Source organism: Petromyzon marinus, chromosome 25 (assembly GCF_048934315.1).
Source record: "Petromyzon marinus isolate PM22_M1 ecotype Great Lakes invasive population chromosome 25, UKy_Petmar_22M1.pri1.0, whole genome shotgun sequence".
Classification (NCBI taxonomy): Eukaryota; Metazoa; Chordata; class Hyperoartia; order Petromyzontiformes; family Petromyzontidae; genus Petromyzon; species Petromyzon marinus.
The window spans coordinates 6,414,891-6,429,081 of NC_133691.1; the positions used below are offsets into that span (position 1 = coordinate 6,414,891).

General features: G+C 45.1%; 1 protein-coding gene across 2 annotated transcripts in view; it reads right to left on the minus strand.

Moving 5' to 3' along the window:
* The window catches only part of LOC116945906 (uncharacterized), a 33,823-nt gene extending 23,460 nt beyond the window's left edge, over positions 1-10,363 (minus strand). Inside the window, exons 1-2 of one of the 2 annotated variants that reach the window (XR_012945304.1) lie at positions 9,897-10,363; positions 1,301-1,479 (exon numbers count right to left, since the gene is read on the minus strand). Coding sequence is in view for 1 of the 2 variants with exons in the window: in XM_032960575.2 (XP_032816466.2) it covers positions 1,301-1,479; positions 9,897-10,002 (285 nt within the window). In the remaining variant the exon portion in view is untranslated. The remainder of the gene's footprint in view (positions 1-1,300; positions 1,480-9,896) is intronic. The other variant, XM_032960575.2, reaches the window with a different exon arrangement.
* Positions 10,364-14,191: the final 3,828 nt, after the last annotated feature.

Consider the following 14,191-nt stretch of genomic DNA (forward strand, 5'->3'; position numbering starts at 1 on the left):
GCAGAGGCCATGCAGCTAAATCCATTGTGCTTTTATTGCGCTCTGCTGCAACCACTACGCTGCCTGCGTCCACCAACCCGCACCGATCGGTGTGATGAAGGAGTCCGGTCAAATAGCTCCAATGGCTCACAGGGCATGGTGGGGGTGGGGGGGAGGCCCTTGCCATCCAGCAGTGGACTGAAAAGAAGGGACTGTTCCACAGCCAGGTGATAAGTGTTGTTATTTTACTCTGCGCGTTGTAACGGGGACTAAATGAATCCGCGAGAGAATGAATGATGAATTGTGTTCATGTTCAGTAATACCTCGGTGTGCAAATATTCGATATGCGAGGTTGCAGTAAAACGGACTTTGGATGTATTACCATTATTTTAACGGTAAAAAAATAAAGTAAAATAATAAGTTAACACTAAGATCACTAAACAAAAAAAATAGATGTCGAGCTCCGGTACTATGTAAATAATAACATTGTTTCTTCACTAAGTTATTTTAATTACGTCAGTTTTTTTATACAGTATTAAATATATTATTTCCAATACGAATGGTAAGTTATTAAGTGTTAAGAGTATGCAAGAGGAAGTTACGAAGGTTGGGGACGCATCCTCATAGTACTTCTTTGGTTCTTTCGGGAAAGTCACGTAGAATGAGAATAAAATAATAAAATAAAACGATAAAATTCTCACGACGTTTCGGCCACAACACAAGTGGCCTTCTTCTTCTTGTGGCCGAAACGTCGTGAGAATTTTATTGTTTTATTTTATTATGTTATTCTCATTCTACGTGACTTTACCGAAAGAACCAAAGAAGATGAATCCTTGCAGTCACGAAAGCTTTAAATCGAACCTCATAGTACTGTTACAAGTTATTCATTATACGAAGTTTCAATTTAAGAGCGTAGCTCCAGGAACGCATCTACTCGTATATCGATACATTACTGTACAGTGTATGCTGTTACAGGGCACCACGGTGGTGAGATGTTAACTCCTTCACTCGGTATACGGGAGGTCGTGGGTTTGATCCCGACCATGACACCTGCTGTATATTTGAAGTTTGCGTGTTCTCTTATGGTCGTGTGGATTTTTCTCCGTGTCCTCTGGTTTTCCCCTCCACATGTATTTGGCTGCTATACAATTCCACGTGATAAGCCACTTCGTTGAGCTATCATTTGTGGCCAGGTCGCTTCTGAAAAAGAGCTACATAGCTCAGTGGGCCTTACCTGGTAAAATTAAAAATAAAAATGCATATACATGTGTGGGAACGAGAGACGCGGGTTGGCTGCCGTTTCAGTGCAACGAATGGCCACCTGAATTCTGTCGAGGACCGTGGCGGCTGCCGACCACGCCACGATGGAGCCATCGTTGGAGGAGGACAAGAGCAACTTGGCCTCGTGCCAGAAGACGAAGTGGGTGACCCAGCCCTGATGCTCCGAGCTCGTCATGAGCAGCCGCCCCGTCTCGCTCTCCCACCACTTGATCACGCCGTCTGCAGGAGGAGATGATGATGATGCGTGCACGTGTGTGGGGGAGCGGTGGTGTAGCGGGTTGTGTAGCGCGCTGCGCAACGAATCCAGCGACGTGAATTCGAGTACCGCTCATGGTCAACAACACCAGTGACCAATATCTAAATCGGTGCTGGGCCTCCTCCACTAGGTCGACTCAGCCTCAAATGAGTACCTGGTGCGGTTTGTAAACATAGCCACTGGGGAGACAAAGGCGGCTGGGCGTGGTGCTGGCCACCAACCCCTTCGTGTGCCGTGCCGGCCTTCATAGGTGTTCACTAACAGCACTTGCCCCTACAGTCTGTTAAGGCTATATGAGGGATCTTCGTATTTGAAGACAAATCAGTAGTAATGGGTTTTTTTTTCAACACAAACTTATTTTCTTGTACAGTAATCCAGTGGCATTAATTTTGTTTAACAAGCGTGACTGCAGAGGAGACCCAGAAGGTTTAAACCGGGCCAGGGTTTGCTTGCTTAAACAATATAAAACAAAGTTTAATATTAGTATTAAATGCTGATTGATACTAATGGCCGGAAAATCCAACAGGTTGGTGGACAAAATTATATCTGCAATTAGATGTGGAGACATTGAATGGAGTTCTGCTGATATTTTATATTCAAGTTGTGCTGTTGGAATCACGTCGTGAAGTGAAGTCCATTCAGAACCGTGTTGCCTAACTGTGCACCACGGAACTAATGGGATAAATGTGACCGAAGGTACAATTATCGTGTAGAACGGACAATGGTGGAGATAATTGAGTTACATCCTCGCTCGGGAACGGATGAGAGGGAAAAGAAGAACCATCCTGTGCCGGGGATTGGGGCTGGGAACTTGACTTCACGGAACTACTTATAAAGTAATTTCATGAGGCCTTAAACCAGACTATCGACCCACATTTTAAAGACATTTTTATACAATGCAATACAAAAATTTTTTATCATGAATATCATTGGTCGCGAAAGCTTACATGTTAAATCAAACTCTGTCTTTGTTATTATCAGAGCTGGAATGAGTCAAATAAATTGTATACAAATGTTTAGATTTATTTGATGATATTTTGTAGTTATTCATGATGGGGTTGAGACAACGACCTTCATCCACTTGAACACGTTATGGTACAAACCCCACATAGAACAAATCCCGGATCTTTGCAATTCCCATGCTGTGCATTTATTTTTGCCCTTTGAGCCACGCTGCCACAAAATTGAGTGCGCGTTATCTGTTTAATGTTCATGATTCATTTATTCCGGAAAGCCTCAATAAACCATGAGACTCTTTTAAGGGAGTGACCTACATGAGGATATTTTGTTCAATGCTTTTTTTCTCATGGGAGGAAATTTTAAAAGCCACGCATACGAGGGGATACAATTCAAAGTGTCCCACACAGATGGGTAAAGTGGAACGGCTTTGTGAATCCGTCTGAAACCTGGCAGCCCGGTGGGCTTCGGAGTTTCGCAAATTCACACAAATCCACGCTCACCTCTAAAGCGCTGAATTGCCAATTCTGGCCACCATGCCCTTTACAATTGCAGTGGATGCCTTACTCGAGGCATTATGTTAAAAGCCGTAGTGAGTAAATACATTATCAAACAATTAAATACACAATAAAGGAGTGAATGAAAAGACAAGTGAATGATTTTACTGCACACCATTACGCATATCGGACAGTGTAAGGAATTGGCCAAACATGCCACACTAGACCCAGGTAAAGTCTCGAGGTTCAGCGAGGCTTTCCTGATTAAGTAAATTATGTATTACATGTAGAAATACTATCTGTTTATAGCAATACTGACAAGTGAAAATTGCATGTAGATGTAAAAAACATATTATGGAAATGTGTGCCACAACAACAATCCGCTTGCCTTCATTTGTTGTCTATGTTACTCTACGTGCCTTGCCTATCACAGCGTTTTGGAAATTTGCAACGGAGATTATGGCCAGGGACTCATTAGTGCAAATGGAGGCTTTTATTTGTGAGCATAAGGATCATTATAGGCTCAGCCCAAAAATCTCTCCTGACACATAGTTAGCCAATAAATAATTATCGTGGCTATGTTTTCCTCATCGGCATTTTGTCTATTAACGCAGGAATTACATTAACAGCAGGCTGCCTTAGGCGCCTTTTAATTGGCATTATGTTAGATGGTTGTTATTTGCCTAAATTAGCACCTCCGATGAGCACGGTTGGCTACGTACGGTGCGAAAGAAGTTCATCATGCATATATAATTGGAGCCTAGGGGGCAGTGTTACTAATTACAATGACAAGGGTGCTGTTTTGCATTGATACAGTACTTTATTACTAGGTGCAAATCACCCAGAATTAATTTAATCTAATCGGATCTTGGAAGATAAGCAGGGATGAGTATGAGTATTGCTTGGATGGGCGCTCACCATGCATAAAATATGTGTTATTGGCTCCTGCGGGGAGCAAATGTAATGTTGTACTTTACTATGCCCCCGTGTCTATGCCCCCCACATTTCCACATCTGCACTGGCCATTGTGGTGCACTTTCGTCAAATAGCGCCCACAACCTACATGTCATGGGAAGGATCTCATCCAGCAGTGGATTGATGAAAGGGCTGTATATGTACATATACTATTTCGGATGAAAAAAATAAACACATACAGGGCGCTTCAAAAACATGTTAACACTTATATGGGACGATCGTTTTTAATGGCAAAATAACGGACAATACACAGTATCACGATGGGAGATGTACGTTAATAGCTTCAAAAAGTCAAAGAGTCTCCATTTGTTCGCCATCATTGTCAACGCGTGCCTGGAATCTTCTCCAGGTGGTTTCCAGAGCCCGGAGGCAGCACATTTCTTGTGTTATTGTTGCAAATTCTCGGAAGTGTTAATATTTTTTTAAGCACCCTGTATATACATGTAATGACATCACGGATGTCGCTGTGTGGTGCCGGCCCTAGAGAGGCACGGCGTGCGATGTACGCACATTGCGGACATCACGTGTGTAGCGACATCGCGAATGTCACTGAGTAAAGCCGGCTCTAGCGAGGCTCGGCGTGCAGATGCATTGTCATAGGGGACACCCCGTAGGTGGGTGTAGTACCAGCCCTAGAGGGGGCTCGGTGAGTGCTGGGATAGCGCTCAGTAGCACCACGCGTGGCGTGCAGTGCTGACTCCTACAGGAGGGAGTGTGAGAGTGTCAGCCATGGGATGAGGTGACCCTAGGCCATGGCACTCTGGTTGACCCTGGAAGGCACGTGACAAGTAAGATCTGCACAGGGGCCCCAGGTGGGGGCTAGGGGGTGGTCACGTGTCAGGGTGAGATCCTACGGGAAGGGTCTAGAAACGGCGAGAGGTTTCTCGAAGGTGGTCGTGGCCAAGGGCGGGGCCAGCCACGACACGGGAGCGTATAAACCGGGGTTTTCAGTTCATTTCAGTTAATTTATTTTGGTATAGCCCTGTGAGCCATTCGGCTCTTGAATCGGGTGCAACCACAACAAACAAAAAACAAAAACACGAACAAGAAAAACATCTTAAAGTGACTATGTGACTGTGCAAACAGAAAATCCATGAAAAAAATCAACAAAATGTTCCTGAAAAAAGCACCGTACACCAACGCTGTGTGCAAAAAATGCCAGTGGGATGCAAGTCAAACAACAACAACAACCACAAGAAAATTTAGATTAAGGCCATCAGTCTAACTCCATACTACAACAAAAAAACATGTACAAACCAAAAAACTTTTCGAAATCACCAAAAAATAAAGCCATAATTGCAACGTAACAGTGATCATAGGGACTGTGACCGAATTTTTACAATAAACTACATAAATAACATGTGTAGTGGCCTTATTGACGACGGAGACTTGTTCTTTGGAGGCAACACGTATTTATTACAGACACTTCACTCTACAGTGGCTAATCTGATACTTGAAGAGGGAACGTTTCCCGAGCCTTAGCCCACACTAGCTCCCTGGTTCCCTCTATCCTGGTTCTCTCTTAAGAGGCAATCTGACCTGGCCCAGCTTCGGCGCAGGTCCCGACCACCAGCCACACGAGTCCGGCCCTCAGAAGGACATCGGGCCTCGCGGCTCTGGTGTCACACCCTGGCTTGCCTTGCCCGGCCCTCAGAAGGGCAGCGGGCCAAAGGAGTTCCAGGGTCTGGCTAGTCGATCTTATTTCTTCACTGGCTCTTGATCTTGCTTGAGTCGAACTCCTCTCAGCTCCCCAGGTCCCCCCTTTTATACAGTCCCTCACTGAGGGTTGGGGCAGGGAGGGATCACAGCGTCCCCCACAGCCCCCCAGGGTGGTGGCCGTAGCGGACGTGTGTGTGGCCACCGCCCTACAACCGCGTGTCCCCCTCCTGTAACACCTCTACACATGTAACACCAACTCCTAGAGCCATAGCTGGCTGCATGAGTTACTCCACAACAACAGAAGCATCAGTCGGAGAATCAAATTTTTCAATGTACCTTTAAGATCAGCACGCTAAATCAAAATACAGATAATTACTTTGCAGCGTCATCCGGAGCGAAACATTTTATTTTATTTTACGCCATTGAATAGCAGTGGCAGCTAGGGGTGTACAACTCCTCTAGAGCAGTTTTGAGAGAAGATCTCATTGGTAGCGATTCAAGTTGCAGTTTATTGGCAATAGCATTCCAGACCCTGGGGGCATCAATAGCAAAGGCCCTTCCTCCAGTTTTTACACGGCAATAGGGAATGTGAAGCTGGTAAATGAGTGAAGACCTGAGGTCAAATTTGTTCTTTAAAACAGAGAGGAGATCCAGCAAGTAGTCTGCGGATTTTTTTGTAAGTACATCGTGAATAAATAAGATCTGGTGCACAAGCCGTCGAACATTAAGAGATGTTAAGTTTGACCCAATGTAGAGATCACAGTGGTGAGTCCTATATGGCCAGTTCAATGTAAATCTTAAGGCCGATTGGTAGATGGAATCAAGCTTCTTCAGAACAGTACCTGGGGCTGATTTATACACGATGTCACAGTAGTCAAGCAGAGGCAGTTTGGTAGCTTTTATCAATTCCAAACGGAACATTGGGGGGAAGCAGTGCTTGTGTCGATACAGAAAACCAATTTTTATTTTTGTCTTTTTACCAATATAATCAATGTGATCTTCAAATTTCAGTTTTGAATCCAGGATGACCCCAAGATACTTATAGATCTTGACTTGCTCTATTTGATAATTATTTAAGGAATGTAATTGGGGAAAAATAACTTCCTGCTTTAGTCCTGGTGAGAAGCATAGCACCTTGGTTTTGGAGGTATTTAGGAATAGTTTAAGAGCAACTAGCTGATGTTGTAGTTTGTTGAAATCACCCTGTAGCTTAGCAATCAAGTCATCCGGAGAGCGGCCAGCAGTAATCAGTGTCATCTGCAAAAAGATTTACCCTGGAATGATCCAGGTCAGTGCCCAAGTCATTGACATAAAGAGAGAACAAAAGGGGGCCGAGGATGGAACCCTGTGGAACCCCTTTTGTTATCTTAACACTGTTTGACCTCCAACCATCTGTGAATACAGTTTGGGTGTGAGAAAAGCGGTAATTTTGTAACCATTTTACTGCGTTTTCGGAAAAACCGAGGCAACTTAGTTTACTAAGCAGGGTGTTGTGGTCTACTGTATCAAAAGCTTTGGACAGGTCTAGAAAAAGACAGGCACAGTACTGCTTATTATCAAGGCTACTGTAAATGTGATTCAGAGAGTCTAATGCAGCAGATGTGGTGTTGTATTTTTTTCGGAACTCAGATTGTTTTAGATGTAGTAGATTGTTGGTGGACAGGAAACTGCTAATTTGGTAGGTCAATAATTTTTCAAAAATTTTCATCAACGGGGACAAAATTGAGATAGGTCTGTAGTTATTTGGATCATCGGTAGGGCCCCCTTTGTGAAGTGGACGGACATAGGAATGTTTCCATTCTAGAGTAACTGATGCTTCTTTGATGGACAGGTTGAAAATATGGGCTATAGGTTTGTATATTTGATGACCAACAGTTAGTAGAGCAAAGACGGGAATACTATCTGCTCCGGTAGAGGAGGACCCTTTGAGGTAGGACAATTGTTTAGAACTTTACTTTTGTGGATTGGCTGGAAACTAAATTCATTTAATGTTTGGACAGGGGTGTAGGAATTTGCATGAGCAGGGGTGACTCCCAATACATTATCAAAAAGATTACCAGCTTCAGAAACATGAAGGTTAAAATTGTCAACTATTTTTTTGGGATCTGAAAAATATTCCCCATTTCGGTTAAGCTCAACGGGCAGATCGTCTGTTTTGGATGCCTTTTAGATACATTTGATTATTTTCCAGAAAATCCTGGCATTTCCATGTGATTCCAGGAGAGTGGAGGAAAAGTAGGCATTTTTTGCATGCCGTATTTTTTTGATGCATCTATTCCTTAAAATCCTGTATTCTAGCCAGTCATTGACCAAATTACTTTTCTGAGCACATGCCCAAGCCTTGTCCCTAGTTTTTATGAGCTTTGTAATCAAAGGATCAAACCATGGTGGGTGGTTGCCTTTAGTTTTAAATCTAACCAACGGAGCATGTTTGTTAAGAATTTGGAGAAACGTGTACCTGAAGGTCTCCCAAGCCGTAGTCAGGTTGGGGATATCACAGACCTTGACAATATCCGAGTGAAGCACAACCCCGGTCCCCAGGACCGGGGTTCAGCATTGCTGTTATCATCTGAAGATCTACAATCTACGTCCAAGAAGAAGTCACCAACACGTGGACGAGGACCCAAGCCAGGGTCCTGTCCGTAGTAGCTACTCCCAGTAACTAGCGTAGTTAGCCTGGTGGTCCACCACCATAGGTTATCTGGGAAAGGGGCAGTAACCCCTTTGTGTTAATGTGTTGGTGTTAATAAATATGTGTTGCCTACAAAGAGTACGTCTGCGACTTAGCTGAATCCACTACAACTAATCCACTACATATACACCAATAAAATCGTTAGATACGAATGGCAGCTATGCCCAAGGGCGTCGTTACCTGAGCACAAAGATGTTTCAGAAAATCTAATGGCATTCGTAATCATTCGGAGAAAATGGAAATTTACGGCAGTAAGTTAATCAATTCCAGATGATGTATAAAAAAGACTAGGGCCTTTCCATTGACACACACCGGCCCGTACGATGTCTGAAAACATCCAAATGTATAAAGAACTACAGACCTTAGAAAATAGTTGCTTTCCGTCTTGCCTGTCATTCCTTAGCGATTGTGAGATGCACTTTGCACGAACAATGGACGATGCTACATATACAACTAAACGTTGCTATCGTACATTAATCATCAACGTCAAGTACCATTACGCGTATCTACACGTGCTGTTGACACGAGATCCCTCCACCTCTTCTGACATTTCTCAACCTTCTCTGTTCAAGATACTGTGCAGTATTGTCAAATCCCATTGTGCCAAGACTCAATCAACGAGACTTACCCCCGCAGAAAACATATTTGGCAATGCCGCTGCGTTATTGATAGTGTAGTAATAATAATTAACTAAAAACAACTCAATACACTCTTCAGCAACACTGCATTAAAATAAACGAGATTTGTTCGTGCATGAAATAAGTGACAAATCTTGACTTAAGACCCAAAGAATATAAATAAGTGACAAGTTCAGTTTTCAGAATTACAAGAAAAAATTACTGACTATAAAGGAAAATGAATGTAAATACAATTATTCTTCAGTTTAATATTATGAACAATTATTCTTGTTTGCTCAAAGAAAACCACAAGATCTTAAAATGACACTCCATGACCTATCAGCCGCATACCTAAACGTGTTTTCGGTCGCGATTAATACACACACACACCACTTCAACCGACTCATAAACATTAAATTGCCACCACAGCAGCCACCGATACCTGGCCTTTCTCAGACATCGTTAACATTGAAAATGGTTGCATTCATGTGACCGCTTAATTCCTTTTACAATTCGCTTTAGAAAAAAAACACATGGCATCGTCATTATCTGTGATGTATTTCCTTGCAGCAGTTTGGCCCAAATAGATGGCAAAAAAAGACATGTTATCCTAAATTTCAGCAAAGCTAGATCCAGTTGCAGCCCGCAAAGTAATCAAATGGACCATATAGCAAAATGCTGCATGCAGTCTGCTCTCACGACAACAGGGCAATAGCACACCGACACCAAGTCTCTCCTGAAGCTCTCTCATTGTGGCTAGCAGACCTCGACATTAGCATTTAGCGCCCGAACATATAACTGCTGCCATCTGCAAGATTCGTAATAATAATAATTACGATTTTTAGGAAACACTGCAAAACTTATTTTGCGTGTTTTTTTGCTAATTTCTTGACTTACTGCGACGTGTCTTTTTGTTTACATTGGCTGCCACATAGCTGGCTCTTAGCAGAGACAAATGTAAAGAAAAGCGCAGAGGTGTTTACCCTGGTGGCCCGTGAGGATCTCCCGTCTGCAGGGGTGGTGTCCCAGGGCGGTAATGGCCCCTCTGTTGTGCGTGTCCTGCGACACGAAGTGAAGCTGCATGGCCATGGCTGAGAACACAAAGCTTTCGCTAAATCCATCCGTACGGATGTTGGGAAAATAAAAACATTACCGGTGATTTGTTTAAAAAAAAGAATTATCTTTACAAATGTCGCTGCTTTTCTTTTATTGAACCGCAGTGTTTGTGCACTGTGTTTATCTGAGATGTTAAACACTGCCTGGCTGGTAAGCTGTGCTGTAGTCATGGCTACAGACATGTGACAAGCAGACGCCTTGGAGACGCATTTATTACCACGATTTGGGCTCACTCCCTACAGCAAATGTGAGCAGGCAAATGCCCCCTCTGAGCCAGGGGGCTCGGTTAGTGCATTGTGATGAAACAGGAGCTTGTCGCGTGCCTGTGTGCCAGGGGCGTCGCTGTGTGACCGTGTTGTACGTGTGCATGTATGTTGAACTTCTTTCGCACCGTATGTAGCCAAACGTGCACATCGGAGGCGCGGGTTTGCTGCCACATGGTGCGTTCGTAACTTGTGCGTGTACATTTCTCCATTACCAAATCACTCAGAATGTGTCCGATGTTGTCACATGTCAGATTCTGAGCAAGGGTTTATCCTGGGTAGTGTTTAAGATGAGCGAATAGACTGTACCGCTACGGTGTGGGCAATGCAGCAACACGCATAATTGTTGTACCGTACTTGTGTGCTCACCGTATTCAACAAACCCCATTGACCGGATCGGTGAAGTATGGTCGAATAACTCCCACGGGAAGGATCTCATCCAGAAGTGGATTGACAAGGAGCTGTGCACGTCATTGTATTTATACCACGTGCTAGTTAGGCATTGGTTTCACTGAAATAATATTTGGCTCATTCATGGAACATTTCTCATGCACTACCCGTCACGTATGTCTACATTGTACACAACTTGAATCTACGTTGTTCACAACTTAAAATCTATTGCAATCCAATACGTGACAATTTCGTTATTGTGCTGTAATCTGGAGATAATCTGCCCGAGCCGCTTTGGGCTGCAGGAATTTTCATTTTATATTATAATTATTTAGCATTGAATTATTTTGTAATATTTGCGATTTCTCATGTGATAGTTGTTTTTAGTTATATTTACTTTATATTTTTGCTTATCTTTTGTGACCCAGATCCCTCTTGCAAATGAGACCCACCCTTGCATCTTGAGTTCTCAACCTGGATAAACAAAATAAACTTGAATAACGCCAAGTTTAGAAAACTCCACGTTACTTATGTCTTATTAAAAAGCGAACCCTCCACGCAAAAACAAAGCATAAAATGGACGTTTCGGGAAATGGTCCTTCTTTGCATCACTTAGAAAAAGAACAGAGAGTCAATCGTATGTTATTCGTAGAAATGGTTCGTATATTCTACACAATACACATAGCACACATCATATGTGTCTACTCCACAGGTGGCTCAAAGACTTTTGGGGCAAGTGCTGTTCGCGAGCACCTATGAAGGCCGGAACGGCACACGGAGGGGGTGGGTGCCCAGCACCGCGGCCGGCCTAGTTGCGAAGTGTACACGTAACACCAGGTAATCGTTTGCGGCTGAGTCGACCTTGGGGAGGGCCAGGACAGGTGGCTCCCAGAGACACACAACAACAACCGCCATTCGCCACTACGTGGCGGTGACGTGACCACGACGCTTGTGCCAGGCTATGTGCACCTTGAGGCCATGTGAAGTGTCGAACGCCCGCTTGCAGGTCACAGGGCAGACCCAGATGCCACAGGTCGACTGACTTAGACGACTGGCTGATGCACCACCTGTGCCCCCAACTGTGCCAACTTGCTGTTCTTTAAACACCCGGCGCTCCGTTCGTTGTTGTGAACGTCGCTCCTACGTCCTCCGTTGTTGTTGGAGGGCGACTACTCCAACTGCCCAGTAACGTCCTTCACGAGCCTCCTCCACAGAGGCCGATCTTGACACTGCTGGTACCAGTCATCGGCAAGTCCACTCAGCTCCACATCCTCCTGTACCACATTACTCCATCTCTTCTCTAGCCCATGCCGCGCCCATTTAGCCCCCTCGATCTGGCCGAACAAAAGCTGTTTAGGCATGCGGTGGCTGGGCATGTGGGCTACATGGGCCAGCCAACGCAGCCTTGCCTGCCGGAGGAGCTCACCGATGGGACTTGTCCAGATCTTTAAAGGATTTGTGAGCTCCTCACATAATCCAGCCTGGTTAAACCCAGGATGGATCATAGGCAGGCCAGCCTAAATGTTTCTAACCGACGAAGATGTTCCATTAGGGGGGTCCACGTTTCGTAAGCGTAGAGAAGGGAGGGAATGACTGTGGCCGAGAACACCTGAAGCTTCGTGCGGAGTGACAGACCAGGTAGCTTCCACACAGCGTTACGCAACCGAATGAAAAAATAATGCCGCTCGACTGATTCGGAGTAAGACCTCTGCTGTTAAACCAGAGCCGGTCATGACCACACTGTCCAGGTATGGGAAACTCTCCACTCTGTCCACAACTGCCCTATCACCAATTGGGAGTTGTGGTAGTGGAGTGTCCGATGGTACAAAATACCCAGGCAGGTGCTTAGTTTTGTTGGGGCTGATGGTAAGGCCCCACGTCTTAGTGGCAAGCTCCAGGTTCAGCAGCAGCGCCTCCAACTCCTCCTCTGAGTGAGAAGCAATTACCAGATCGTCGGCATACATAACATGGTTGAGCAATAGGGAGCAATCCCTTGACCGCACCTGGGTATCGATCAGCCTCCCATTTTATCTGTACCAGATAGAAATTCCTCCGGTACAGCTATTGAAGGCTTCACGAACTACGAGGTCGAAATAGATGTTAAATAATGTGGGAGCCAGAGGACATCCCTGTCGCACCCCAAGGTGTACAGGGAATGGCTCTGACTCCTGGTCACGTAGTTTTACATGGGCCTGCTCACCATCATGAAGGTCCTTAATGATCGTAGCAGAGGGCCAGGGACTCCGAAAGCACGAAGAACAACCAAGAGCCCAGGCCTACTGATGGTATCATAGGCCTTGACCAGGTCAATTAGGCAGAGATGTAGGTCTTTTTGGAATTCCCAACACCTCTGCTGTAGCAGATGGACAGAAAATATGGCATCTGTGCAGGACCGCCCTTTCCTGAAACCGCATTGGGGCTTTGCAAGCCTAGCCAGGCGATGTTGAATAATCCTTGACAGGACCATTCCCGGCACACTGAGGAGTGAGATGCCCCTGTAGTTGTTACAGTCTGTGCGGTCCCCCTTCTTAAAGAGGGGGACCACCAGGGCATCCCTCCAATCCTGTGGAACCCGTCCTGTGGTCCAGACTGTTGTTATGATGTCATGTAGGGCAGTCTGTGCACAAATGCCATCCTCCCTCAGCTTTTGCTTGGGAGATCATCTCTGCCCGGTGCCTTTCCTGGTCTCAGACTCTGGATCGCCTTCAGTACTTCCTCAACAGATGGCACCTCAGCCAGCCACTCATAGGGGGTGACCTCTTATTACAATATTTGAGGCACTGCAGCCTTGGCAGGGTCATCCCCACTTTGTCCCACATTGTTTTCCAGGCTGAGGGATTTCCCCTCCCCCAGGACCTCATAGAAATGCTCAGCAAATCTGCAAACCTGTTCCTGGGGGTCAGAGATTGGATCACCGTTCTTTCCCCTAATGATGGTAATAGGTGTGGTGCTGCAGGTTACTTTTTTCATTGAATTAAAGAGCGATTTGTGATCGCGGGCCATTGAGGCAGACTCGATCTTCTTAGCAACCCGCGACCACCACCCATCCTTGCAGCACCTCATGGCTCTCCGAACCTCCGAGCGAAGGCTGCGGTAAGCCTCCTCATTCTCCGATGTGGGATGTTGTAGCCAATGAAAGTGGGCCTGTCACTTTTTCTCAGCCAGCTTGAACACCTCCGCTGTCAGCCAGGGTCTCTGGGGAGGTCTGGACCGTGTACCCAAAGCAGCCATTGCAGCTGCATGAGCCACAGTCCTAAACCTCGCCTATTTCCCCTTGATATCAGGAGACGTGGGGGATGATGCCAACCCCAGCCGCAAGGAATGATCAAATTCTTGCTTGCAACTTTCATCAGCTAGTTGAGACCATGCCACTAAGGGTTTGAATGGGGTTCTGGGTGTTGTTGTATATGTGGGTGTGTGAAAATTGATGAAAAATAATGAAAATTAAATGAAATTCGAAATTTGCATAATTAATCCGAAATTATGCTAATTCGAGAGGTAATCGTATT